The sequence below is a fragment of the Chelonoidis abingdonii genome, chromosome 2 (genome assembly GCF_003597395.2).
Source record: "Chelonoidis abingdonii isolate Lonesome George chromosome 2, CheloAbing_2.0, whole genome shotgun sequence".
Taxonomy (NCBI): domain Eukaryota; kingdom Metazoa; phylum Chordata; order Testudines; family Testudinidae; genus Chelonoidis; species Chelonoidis abingdonii.
The window spans coordinates 136,631,673-136,645,495 of record NC_133770.1 but is presented as its reverse complement, the minus strand read 5'-3'; the positions used below and the strand labels follow the sequence as shown (position 1 = coordinate 136,645,495).

Here is a 13,823-nt window from a genome sequence, read left to right as displayed (position 1 = left end):
TTCACCATTGTACTATCATCTCCCTATGCTTCCTTCGGCATCATTTTGACATTGCAGTCTGGTCTACGCTGATGTGCAGAGATGTCTTCCTTGTGCAGTTAACAATGGAATGTATGTACATAAACTTGCATAACCGTTGTTTCTGTTTTTAATTCTAATGTAGCATGACTCATTAGATTCCCATTAACATTATCGTGAGGTTGTGGTGATGAACCAATAGGGAATTGGCCAGTGAGATGAGTGGTTACAAGCTACATAAATATTATGACAAATGCTTGAGCCAGGTTCAGTACCTGCTCTTTATCAAATGTAAACATCAATATTATTTCCAATTTCAATAGCTCCTATCACTGTCATATATCTGAAATATAGATAAGGGATAGAAAACTATATGGATTTACTCAAATATTAGCCACTATAATTTCTTCTATAACAATACTAAAGACCTTTCAAGCCCTCCTGCATATTGTTAGTGGTACATTGAGGGATGGTGATCTCATTCTATTCTCACATTTAGTCTCACTTCACCTTTTTGTTTTGTTTCCAAAGGGACATGCAACCCCTGCATGCAGGGCCTCCTCAATCAGTCATGTATTCAACGAGCTGTCAGGTCTGGTTCTGGGTAAGGGAGTGTGTGGAAAAACCTCTCTCCATCTCTACTGTCTCTGAATGGCAGCTGGTGGAAGTCATCAGGGGAGATGAGAAATGGCAGCCTTAGGGCAGACTGACAGTAAAATTACTGCTGCTTGCTCATCCCAGCTATTCCCTAAGCATCTCTTCTGTTATTTCTTTATTTGTCAGGGGAAGGTGTAGACTAGGAACATGGGGGTACCCTGTACATTGGGTACAATCTGAAAAACAGAATCATAAGAAGAAAATGTTCTGAAGACAGCAGAGCTATGAAAGAATGGTGTTAGTGGGAACAGAAACCGGGAAAACCACAAAGCAATAAACCTGCAAACATTAAACTTTACACAAAAAGCAAATCCAGAGAGAGAGAGGAAAAGGTACATAAACAGTGACAGCAGGAGAAAAGAAAAAGTGTCTGGAAGGGAAAGAAAGGAAGCTCAAATACATGGGAGTCACTTTTAGTTATAGAAAGTCGAATGCCAAAATATCACAATAAAATGCATACTAGACTGATTTTTATGTATTGGGCATGTAATTGTATGGACAGAATAGGACTTAGGAGACTATTATGTTCTGTCAGTTCTATTCTATATAGATTTTGACAGCAAGTTCATCAGTGTAGTATCTGAGTGCCTCCAGTAGTGCATTAAGTCACACATCTGTCACATGTTGTTTGTACTCTTATTCTCTTCCCCAGAGAAAGAGACCCATGTGCAGCAGTGTATCTTATTTTGGTAGTGTGTATTTTATTTCAGTTTTTTTTTTTTGTAAATACACATGTTGCTATGTGTTTATATTAGAAATGGGAGGTCTAAAATGCATTTTGCTCTTGGAGCAGAAAGTGGCGAGGTTTGTGATGGATCTCTGTTCCTGGGGTAGTTTATTCCACAGTCTTGGACTGCACAGATCAGGGAGTTGAGAGTTATTTTTGAGAATTCCATTGTGCCAGAGTATCTTTTCAATACTCCATGGGCTGGGGCTAGGGTGGTTTTACTATAAAGACTGAGACCTTGAACTTGATTTGATATTTTATGGGAAACGAGTGGAGGACAGGTTTGATGTGCTCACAGTAGCCTGTGTTTCTGAGGAGATGTGTTGCAGCATTCTGTACTAACTGGCATATCCTAAGCGCTGACAGCTTCATGCTCAGGTATATTACATTGCTGTAATCCAGCTGAGAGGAGAGGTGTCAAAGCCGTAAATAACTGAGGCCATGTCTTCATCTCTCAGGATGGGGACAGAGTTTCCTAGCTAAGCAGAGATGGTAGAAAGCATTACTTGTGGATGCTGCTATGCAAGAGCTCAGCATCAGCGAGGAATCCAAGACTATTCCTAGACTACAGACTGAATTGGCCAATTGTGGGTATGTATCTTCAGCCAACAGAGACTGCACCGTGGCTGAAAGCTCTTCAGAATATTTTCCTCTGCCCACCAGCATCACCTCTGTCTTGCTTGGGTTTGGGTTCAGCTTCAGTCAGCTGTTCTTCATCCATGAGCTGATTTCATCCCAGCACTGGGCCATATTGATGGTAGTTCTGTGGCTGTTTGTGGTGAAGGATAGGTAGAGCTCTGTATCATCTGCATATTGCTGGCACTTGAGTCCACATTGTCTAGTGTTGACATCCACAATGTAGATGTTGAAAAGGACTGTATAGATAACTGATCCTTTTGGAACTCCACAAGTGAGGGATCTACTTGTTGGGTATGTCTTTCCCGGAAAGACTCAAACCATTTTAGTGCATTACCCTGAACCTGCCACCTCTCTCAGACAAAAGAGCAGAATCTCAGGGTCAACAGTGTTATTGCTGCAGAGAGGCCCAACAGTATGAGACTGGATGTCTGTCCTCTATCAGTTGACAGGAAGAAGTCATCCAGCACTGCCACTAAAATGGTTTTGGTTCTATGTCCTGGTCTGAATCCAGACTGAGCCAGATCTACAGTGTTAGCTTCAGTTAAGTGAACTTGTAGTTGACTTTTTGCTAGCTTCTCTATGAGTTTGCTCAGAAATGGGATGTTTGACACGGCGTGATAGTTGGCTAGGACAGATGTATCCAGTGTGGGTTTCTTCAGTGTTAATCAGAGTATTGCATTTTTAAAAGAAGAAGGGGAAATTCCTTCTCTGAATGAGACATTGGCAAATTCAATAGGAGTAGCACCAGTTGTTCACGACTCTCTTTCACAAGCCAGAAAGATTATAGATCGGATTAATAAGTCTTTGGTCAAGACCCCTTTAGGGTGTCTAAAACTTCTTGATGAGTGAATTTGCTGAACTCCAGGAATACAGATGGGCTGTTGGCTGGTGGGTATAAGTGGAACAGATCCATGCTCTTGGAGAAGGTTTCCTGGATCTTTTCAGTGAAGTAGGATAACAGTTGTGCACCAAGTGTGATGAAGTACTCCAATGCAGGTTGAAGGCATTCCAGATTAATTAATCAGTTTACCAGCCTGGTTAGCTCCTTGGAGAAGGATTTGGTATCCTCAGTGGAAGCTGACAGAGAGGTTCTCTTGGACTATAGTATAGCATAGGCTTTGAAGAATTCATTGTTTCGTCCTGTTTCAATCAGACTACGTTTTCCACCATTGGTGCCTGAGTTTCTGCCCTTCTCTCTTCATATGTCACAGTGTGTCAGAAAACCGAGGAGATCTGTGGGTTAGTGGGGAGGAAGAAGCAGTTTGGGGGCTAGCATGTCAAAGGCTGATAGTATGGAATGGTAATGATTCACCTAGTCCTCGACTCCTCATCCTGCGTTGTTGTCCTTTAGCATGCTTTCATCTCTCCTTGAGTCCATGAATCTTTATGGTGAAATCAGAGTCATTGGTCTTTCTTGTTGCCTAAGTGATGGAAGGTCTCTGACCACTGCCTTAATGATGTAATGCTCTGTCCAGGAAGTGGCTGGGTTGTGATGTCCACTATCTTAACATCTAGGCTGAAAATTAGATCCAAGGTGTGACCAGTTGTGTGGGTTGGACCAGAATTGACCTGTGAAATTCCTAGGTAGGCAGATGAGGAGATGAGGTTTTGGGCTTTTGCATCTGTGACCCTGTGAGAATGCATGCTGAAATCTCCGCAGATGGCAAATCCTGTCTTTTTAAAAATGGTTTATCAAATTTTGCAAAAGTTTCAACATACATTTGCAACCCTACAATTCTGATGGATTAATACCAAGTGTTCTCTTAATCCTCTCTCGTTGGCAAAGCTGGAGAAAGGGAAGGAAAAGGGAGATGGTTGGCAGGCAAAATACTGGTGTCCTGAGTCTTCATTGATTCTTATACTTCCCCTGAAAAGGCATAAGACTATCTGTGCATTTCTCTCATTGGGCAGGTGAGAATGAGCCTTGTGTAATAAGCCAAACCACATTCAATGACTGGACAACTTCCCTCTAAGATGTCAAGTTACAAAGCTCTTCATCTTCAAAGGTGCATACATTTGTCTGAATACATATCCTAGTTGCTACATAGTAACTATAGTGTAATTCTATTTTTGTTTGGAAAAAATGAATGTCTTGTATTATATAATAGTAGTTTTTTTTATTTTATGAATTCAGAATCTCATTATTTGAAGTGCTCTCATCCACTATGCAAGCACAGTAGCAAGTAGAAAAAATTCTCTGTTATGTTGTTGTGATTTTGTTCTCTCAAACATTTAAATAATATATTTCTCATGTCTTGTGAGCATGCATGTAATAGTTCTTGCAAAGTTGATCAACAGTCTTTTCAGCTTCTTGGATAATTTATTTACTAGGTAAGCAAATAAATAAATATTGTATATGAAGTAGGCAACTATAAAAAGCTTAATAAAGTCAGAGAAAAATGTAAATACACACAAACACAGTAACCCCTCCACATTTAAAATAAACAGCCCAGTAACATGCGACTAAATTCTGTCCTCAGATATGCACATGCATATCCCATTGACTTTAGTGGGAATTCTATAGGCATGAAGTTTAATTTCAATTTTTTAGACTGTCTAATAAGTATTGTAATTGACCACTACCATAACTCCGCTAAAGACCGAACATGTTTTAAAAATTGCATATATTACTCTAAAAATACTTCATCTGCCACTAAGATGCAGCAACCTCTAGGGTGAAACATGGCACCTAAGTACTAGAACCAGAGTAACTTTTGTTGTCATTGGTCATTGTTATGGTGTTCATACATAATTACTTATGGAATTTAAACACATATTATATAGGTAGTGATGAAACAGATAATCAGTTTGGTTTCACTCCTTACACACTCTGGCTATTTTGGTGGTATTCATATTCAGGCAAATATTAAATGGAATAATAATTGAGTGCCAAATACTTAAAATGGCCTCCGTCAAATGTCAGTGGCATTTTAAGTACACTTGGTTTGCATCCTGCCACTCTCACATTGTGCTGAGATCCTGCCTCATTTTATATGCAGGGCTTACATTATTCTGTGCCAATATAAAGGGGGTGACGAGACCGAACCGGATAAAATAAGAACCAGTCTTATCATTTCATCGCCTTGGAAACTGAAGTGAATCATATCTGAGATTAGAGAAATGTAATCTCACTCAGATTGCTTTTGGATCGTGGGGCTGGGGGCTAGGCAACAGGAGGGAGAGGTGAAACTTCCTGAACCTTCTGTTACTTCCTTCTCACTTTCAAATGCTCAGTTCTGACTATTTTTTTTTTTAATATAAAGACTGGAGGAAAGTGTGTTTCTGTAGTCCATCATATACCACTCTGTTAACCAGCCAAAGGAGGTTACTGGACAGCAATGCAGGGAAGGAGATCTTTCCTCACAGGAGATCAGTGATCTATACAGCTAGACCTTGTTGATTGGGGAAGCTCAGGATTCAATTTAGGGACTCTTATTTTCTGTGCTAGAAGTTCATATTTTCCCAGAATAGAGGTCTAGATCAACACTAGGCGTTGGATTGGGGCTCTTCCATTTTAGAAATCAGTGTAACTGATTGCTATAACACAACATGGCAATCATCAGGGTTTGATAAAAAGTTATTCTGTTTAACTAGGCTTTTAATTAGTTTGTTTATCAATTAGTTACCATTATGAAAAACAGAGAGAGGGGGAACTCTGGGTGAATAATGGTGCAGTGTTTTTACTGAGTCATCCAGAAGGGTGACTCAAATATGTCATTGTTTTGTTTTGTATATTAACTGTACTGTTGTGGGATACTGTGATGGTAAATACAGTGCAAGCGACTGAATAGTCATCACACACACTACTTGTTGTGTGATAGCACTGAATTTGTTTGTTTCTGCTTTTGTGTGTGTGTGAGAGAGAGAGACTGTGTACATGAGAACACACAGATTCAGCACTGCCAGTATTTCAACAAGGGATTCCCACAACATTTTTTACCTCAGCCTGTGTCTCTCTTCTTCCCCCACAACCCAGTGCTTTTCTGGCAACTCTCTACTCCGCTGAGCCACTTGCTGGCTTTTATAATTGACCTCGGACAATCAGTCTCAGCTGGGAGGGGGTTGATCCGTCACAGGTGAGGCTGGACCTAGCTAACGTTAAAGGGCCAGCCACGTACACTAGCTTTCTCATAACTATAACCAAGGAGAAAAGGCAGCATAACTTGACAAATTTATAATAAGTGCATTTTGCTGAAATATTCTTTGTTCTTGAAAAATATACTGAGTACTCTACATGTTCGGACAGCCCATGGAGAAATGAAGATCTTGTAGTGGGTGTTCATTTTATACTCACCTTGTAATGTGGTGGTTGTTTGTTTTTTTTGGAGGGAAGGGGGTGCTCTGTGGGAGTTGGATATGTGTGTGTGGAGGGAACTTATATTTGATGCAATCTGGTGCACTTTAAAAAAAATCAGAAATATTTTATGAGCTCTATGGCTATGTCGTCTCTGGCTTGGTAATATCCAGAGAATTAGGGAAATTACCCTAAACCTACCATCGGCTAGTAGCAGGATTTTAAGAAGGGACTGCTCTGAAACCACAAGCGTTTACCTCCAACACAACACCAAGATGCTGAAATTAAACTTTATGTGTCCAATAAAAACACACTATCTTATAGTTTATTTTTCCATTATGTTGCACGATGAATATTTAGCTGAGTACAAACGATTTCATCACCATGTATTATTCTCTACAGATCCCTTAGCTGAGTTGTAATAAATGTCAAAAATTGCTCCTTTTGTTTTAGCATCCTTGTATCAACTTAGTGAAAACCTATTACACCACCATTAAGAAAAACATATGCACTAGGGATGGAATTTTGACATGAGTCTGTCACTTAATCTCATTTGAAAATTTCACCCTAAATAAACTAACTGCATTTATAATGCACATGATCAGAATTATGAGTGAACCAGCAAATGTTATCATATACATTTGGACTCTGAATGTGTTAAAAAGAGGGGCGGGGGGAAGCTTTTCACAGAAGCTGTCATAGTAACACTTATTTCACAAGCTATAATTTGAGACATGAACTGAAACTCTTTCTGATTCTTGCAAAGATCACTGAGTGAATGTTTGTGTTTCAGGAGCTGCAGTTTGAGAGACTGACTCGAGAACTTGAGGCTGAACGCCAGATTGTAGCCAGCCAACTGGAGAGATGTAAGCTTGGATCAGACACTGGAAGCATGAGCAGCATTAGGTACTGTACGAATTGCTCATTTGTCTGTCATTGTAATGAATTGCCATTGATAATAAATTGTATTGATCATCTTCTTGTGACAAATTACACACCAGGGAATGTGTGCTTTTGGTAGACTCTTGAAAATTTATATTAAGTGACCTGATTTTTTATTTTCATCTGATATGTCAAGATGATGAATCTATGGCATGCGTTGGTGGTAGAATTTTCAGCATCAAAACTATAGAGGCATTGAAATGAAGTAATTGCTATAATCAGTTGAAGTAATTTTTTTTTATTGGATTGGAAATCTGAAGAACTGAGGTGACATCTTGGCCCCACTGAAGTCAATGACTCTTATTTTCTTCAGTAAAGCCAAGATTTTACCTTCAGACTGTGGTGACTATGAAATCTATATGCTTCAGACAATGATCTTAAAGTTGAAAATCCGGGTCAGTTTCCAGCCAAGACACTTTACTCCACATGCACAAGCACACACATGTAATTACACAAACATATGTGTTTTCTGACCATCCACGCACCCCACATTCTCCAAGTTCAACAATCAGTTTAAAATATTTAACATATTATTTGAAATATATATAGAATTTCAGTGGGCTTTTCAGAAGTCACTGTCCTGTAACATCAATACATAATTATACAAATGTCAATTTCCTTTTTTAAGCCTTTGTTTGCATGTGCTCTATTATAGCAAAGTTATTAGATACATTACATAATTTTCATCCAGAAGTTCAGCATAAGTAATTACAACCATAAATTGGCATATCAAAATTAGGGTGTTTTGAAACACATTTGATTAGGCTTGAACCTATTTTTTAAAAAAGTAATCTTAGTAGAAGAAACTTGTTTTAGGTTATTGGTGTTAAATGCCTTATACTTCAAACCCTTTCTCATGTGAGTAATCCCAGTGAACTCTAGGATTATTTATGTTAAAGTTTTGTAGAGTTGGGCCTCTACATGGCTCAAGGTAACACAGGGTAAGTTCTTTCAGTCTTCTCTCTCTCTCGCACACGTGCACTCACACACACCTATGATTTATTAGCTTGAATTATTTTGAAGTATAAAGAAGACATCATTTCTGATAGTCTGTGTTCACATAGTTTTCAACAGAAAACCAGTTCTACAAACTGTTAAACGGTAATTTTGTCAAAAATTATTCTAGATCCAGATGCGGATCTACTTCACTATCCATAAACCAAAATGATAAGGCTAATATCTGTTTAATACAAAAGACCAAGCATGACACTTCATTCTGTTTTGAATTTTGTTAGACTTTACCAGAAAAGGTTCAGAAAAATCCTTTACTGTATGAATAGCTATTCCTCTATTCAAGTAATTCAAATTACACCTCAATCAAGAAGATGGTTGTTTTGCAGGGAACATAGGAAGCCTCTGAAATCATTTATTAATAAAATGCTAAAGGGGCTAAAGTCTAGCAATTCAGTTAAAATAATAATAAAAAGTCGCTCACCAATTAAGTTGAGTCAAGAAGTGAGGTTGACATTAAACAAGGATACACCATTCCTTATCAGTAAGCATTTTGATCTTTTTTCTAATGGTTAAAGTGTCTTGTTTATATTCCAAACCAACTTTTCTCAAGATCAAAGCCCAATTTTAGCCCAGTAATTTCAATCATGGAAAGCCACATTCATTCAAAATGAAATATCTGAAAAGTTTAAGTAAAGTATGCTAGTATTTGGTTTCAGGAAAACTATTTAAACTACATTGAAAGAATTACAGTAACTCCTTGCGTAAGGTTGTAGTTATGTTCCTGAAAAATGCGACTTTAAGCGAAATGATGTTAAGCAAATCCAATTTCCTCATAGGAATTAATGTAAATAGGGGGGATTAGGTACCAGGAACATTTTTGTAACCAGACAAAAAAAACTAAAAACAATTTAATACTGTACACAGCGATGATGATTGTGAAGCTTGGTTGAGATAGAGAAGAAGAGGGTGGGATATTTCCCAGGTAATGCCTTGCTGCTAAATGATGAACTAGCATTCAGCTGAGCCCTCAAGAGTTAACACGTTGTTAATGTAGCCTGACACTCTACAAGGCAGCAGGAATGGAGGGAGGGAAGAAAGCATGGCAGACAGAGACACACACCCTATGTGTGGGAGAGAGAGAGAGAGAGAGATCCGCATTGCCCCTTTAATTACACTGACCCCACTCTAAGTAAACTGCCTTTTTAAGTATATCAGCAAGTTGAGACAGCAGCTGCACCCAGCAAGCTCCCTACATCCTAAGCCCTGTCCTGTCTCCACCCTGCTCTATATAGAGAAGGGGTAAGCAGGGGGCAGGAGTATGGGGGAGAGGGACACCCTGACATTAGCCCTCCTCTTCCCTGCACAACAAGCAGGAGGCTCCCAGGAGCAGCTCCAAGGCAGAGGGCAGGAGCAGCACATGGCAGTGGAGGGAGGGACAGCTGAACTGCCGGCAATTGATAGCTTGCTGGGCGGCTGCTGCACAAGGAACTTAGGGGAGCGAGGAGCTGATCGGGGGCTGCTGGTCCACCCTGGTTCCAAGCTCCCACCAGCTAGCTGCAATGGGCTGCTCTTCCTGCAAGCAGTGGACAAAGCAAGTGGCTGCCAAATGACGTTACAAGGGAGCATTGTGCAACTTTAAACGAGCATGTTCTTTACTTGATCAGCAACGTAACAACAAAACAACATTAATTGGGATGACTTTAAGTGAAGAGTTACTGTACATTATTTTCTAAGTTTTCCAGACAATCGCCATATGAAATAAAGAATCCTCTGGTTTCTATGATTGATAGGAGATGGGGGAGGGGTTAAGTCATGCTTCTTGGTTTATCAACAGCCCCCAGGTCGTTTAAAAATCTCTAGAAGAGACTGTTCAGTCTTTTAAGGAGTTTGGGAATGAGATTGTTGATTTGTTTCAGGAAAATGTTAATAGCTGCACCAACTCAAGAGATTTCATCTAAAATGTTTTCAACATTTGTCACTGGCCCCAGATACCTTTTACTTACCAAAATTTAGAGTTTCTGGGTTTTAGAGTATTTTAAAAAAAAATTGAAATTGCATGGTCCAAAGCAGGCAGTTAATAGCTTAACATCAAATCAAGCTTTTCAGAATTAGCACATTCATATGAAATTAAACAATAATCTAGACCGTGGCATTGTATCTTTCTTGTTTTTATTTGGAGGACTTAATAAAAGTATTTAATTTTCTTAGTTCTAACTTTAAAAAAAATAGAATTCCTTATTTCCAAGTCAAGTCAAACATTAAATGGTGTAAGTGAGGGTGAAGTTCACACTCGCTGATATTCATCCATATTTCAGTTTGTCCTTCTAGTTTCTATCGCGGTTTAAACAGAGGCATCAAAATCTGGGTAGGGAGAATTGCTACATTAAATAAAATACAGTGCAATCATACATGCCACAAAATGATAACATTATAGTGTCTGGTCTAGCAAGGGGTCATCATCTCTAGAAGGAGGCTTGCTTAAAATACTGCCTTTTAATATCTACTATTCTGCAAAGAGAGAGATGCTTTTCACATCATAATTGCTCTTTCAGTATAATGTGATTTCAATAATTTAGTTTATATGTCACCTTCTTGTTTTGTTCATTCAAACCCTAAGAACAAATTTGTAAAGAAACAGACTGAAACTGATTCCATTCTGTATGTAATGGTCTTCAAGGCCGATGGTCGTCATTAATTCAGATGTTAATAGATTTTCTCTTGAATTAGAGGTGAAGATACTACACACTACTGAAATCCCACCAGGGATTCTTCTCCTATAGATTTGCTGTTAATGCAGTGACTTCTACAGCTATAATGATGCTCTGAGAAGTTAGCAGGTTTTCAAAACAAAGTAATGAAAATTAATTTCAAAGTGTCTCAAATCTTCAATACTCAAATCATTTGAAGTAAATTCTTGGGCGTGGTGGATAAATGATAAATGCTATAAGGAAGCTGATTGATTATAGATTTGGGTTGGGATAGGATTAATGCTTTTATAAAAGTATCTACAATTAACATTGGATAAGCTCACATTAACATGTACCTTTTTCTGGTGATACTATTTTAAACAATATCTTTAGGGCTTTCATAATTGTGGCATTGACTAACAGGGGAAAACTGTGGTGGTAAGGACAATTTCAAGGAGCTGATTGAAGTCCTGAGCTACATGAACTGTTTCCACTGCATGAATATTTTACATGTGAAATAAACAGGAACATTTCCTTTTTACAAATAATTGCATTTTCTTTTTGTTACTCTTGTGATTAGGTTATGACAAATTCAATTTTTAGCACAGGAAAATGTGAAATATATGGATCCAGAATAATCCCCTTAGACTCATGTGCATTTTTGCCATACTATCACCGAGCATGAAAGGCGGGCTCAGCTGCCTCCAAGACACCAACCTTCTTTTAGAATACAGTGTGGCAGCTGCTTTATGGGACTGAGGTTTATGCTGAGGAAAAGGGAGGAGACTGGGTGGGACGGTGGAAGGAGCAGGCAGGTCAGCGTGGGACCCATGGAAAGGTTTGTGATGCAAGTTACCCCCTCTTCGGTGCAACAAAGAATACTTGGTAAAGCTCATACAGCCCAATGTCTCTATTATATTTTCTACAGATCCCTTTCATAAGCGTCACTTTCCCTATCTGTAAATTGGGGACAATTTCCTTTATGAAGCACTCCGAGATCTGTAGGTGAAAATTGTTATAGAAGTACTGACTTTTATTATTTTATGTCAGTAAAAGGAAACAGTCCTTAGCACAATATGCCTCTATCATAGCAGTAAGCAGGAGGCCTGACGTGGGCTTCTGGGCAACTGGACATTTACCAGAGAGTCAGCCTCCTAGAATGCCACAGGAAGGAGGGCCCAGATGAACCCTTCATAGTCATCAACAGAATCATCTCTGATGGGTTCACTAGCGCTCCAGCAACTCCCTACTGAGTCCCCTTGCACTTTCTCTGCTCAGCTTTTCATAGAAGGCAATGTAGTAACCATCCCTCTCCACTGCCACTGATCACAGCACTTGGACCTTTTCCCTTCAAGACCTGGTGCCTTTCCTTCTGTCCACAAATAAACCTCACTCTCTAGCACTCTGTCTGACTAAAAATTAAATAAATTGATAGTGGGAAGGAGAGGGCAGAGCCACGCTGTGTATGTAGAAAGTGCTGCGAGATGGAGTGCAGGAGGAAATGCAGAAGGAGCAGACACTGCGGATTGCAGGACCCACAAACACACACTCACACAGACCCACACAAACACATCCAATACTAGAGCAAAGCACAAAAGGAGAATACAAAGATGAGGAGGGTGCAGGTGGGTAGGAGCCCTGTACGTGGGAAGAAACGGGAGTAAAAGAGGAGCGAAGGAGGTACAGAGATGGGTAGGAGATACAGGAGGTAACAACAAGAGTAGGAGTGAAAGCAATGGTTAAAAGCTTGCAAGGAAAGATGGTGGGACACTGGAAATGGAAGGGGTAGAATCAATATAATTCTGAAATTCGCCTCCCTACCTCCCAAAGTTTCAAATTCCCACATTGACAAAAATCTGAGAAGGGAAGGGAGATCACCCTGTACAGATAATAGTGAAACAAAGAGAACTGTAGAAACAGAGAAAACTTCAAGCTAGTAATTTTAAAAAATTGCCATAAATCTGCTGTGTGGATTAATTTCAGCGTCGTTTTCTTTATCTGGTATGTTCTCAATTTTTTCTATAGCCAGTTGAGTTAATGCATTTTTTTTCAACCACTGGTAAAAACTTATATGCACCCCACTTCCCCAGCAATAATGTTCCTTGTGATCAAATTTTGTGAGCTAGAAAAGCAGTAGAGAACTACAGCTGTTATGGTATTGTGTGTTTAAGTAAACTCCTTGACATTTTTGCAATGGGGTACCATTTGTTGTACAGCGTTTTCAAAATGTACTTGAGGGAGAAAGGTAGGATCACAGTAGAGGTGGTAATGCAATTCCCAGGTAGATGAATTATGAACCTCAAATGGAGCAGAATGAAATCTTGAGAGAAAGAGTGAGTGCATTCTATGCGTCTTTTTTATAGTATTGAAAGTATTCTAAATACATGAAACAAGTCTTTTTTAAACTATCACTTGCTTCCAAAATCATATTTAAACAAGTGTAAAAAGAAGTAAAATCCATTTTGCTGTGGATCCGTTTCTGAAAGCCAGGGTTTTGATGAAGCAGAATAACTCCTTTAAATGAAATAATTTAGTTAACACTGAATCCTTCTAGTTAAAAAAATCTACTTTTAATCTCCAAAGATAAAACACTCTTTTTCTTTAAAGAGTATCTGGCAGAAAGGAGTCAAAATCAGAAATTACAATTTTTGCTGATGTTTATGTGCCTGCAGCTTGAAAGTTAAAAGATATTTTAAAAACTCACTTTTAAAATTAGGTTTTTTCACCCAAAAAAAGAAATGAATACATGCAGATTTCTGCAATGATGTCACCGTTTTCTGAAGTCAATTTAGTCCATTATTCAGCAGATCTTTCTGATCATGAAGAAATAATCAAACTGGACTGATTGTAATCAGCATATTTTAATACTGTGAACATTTTCATTATTTTTTACACTTTGAAATAA

General features: G+C 38.8%; 1 protein-coding gene across 5 annotated transcripts in view; it reads left to right on the top strand.

The window, feature by feature from the left end:
- Positions 1 to 13,823, top strand: part of CTNND2 (catenin delta 2) — a 1,230,307-nt gene that overhangs the window by 476,755 nt on the left and 739,729 nt on the right. For all 5 annotated transcript variants that reach the window (XM_075062683.1, XM_075062682.1, XM_075062681.1 and 2 more), the window contains one exon: positions 7,129 to 7,241. In XM_075062683.1, the coding sequence (XP_074918784.1) occupies positions 7,228 to 7,241 (14 nt within the window). In that variant the 5' untranslated portion in view covers positions 7,129 to 7,227. The remainder of the gene's footprint in view (positions 1 to 7,128; positions 7,242 to 13,823) is intronic.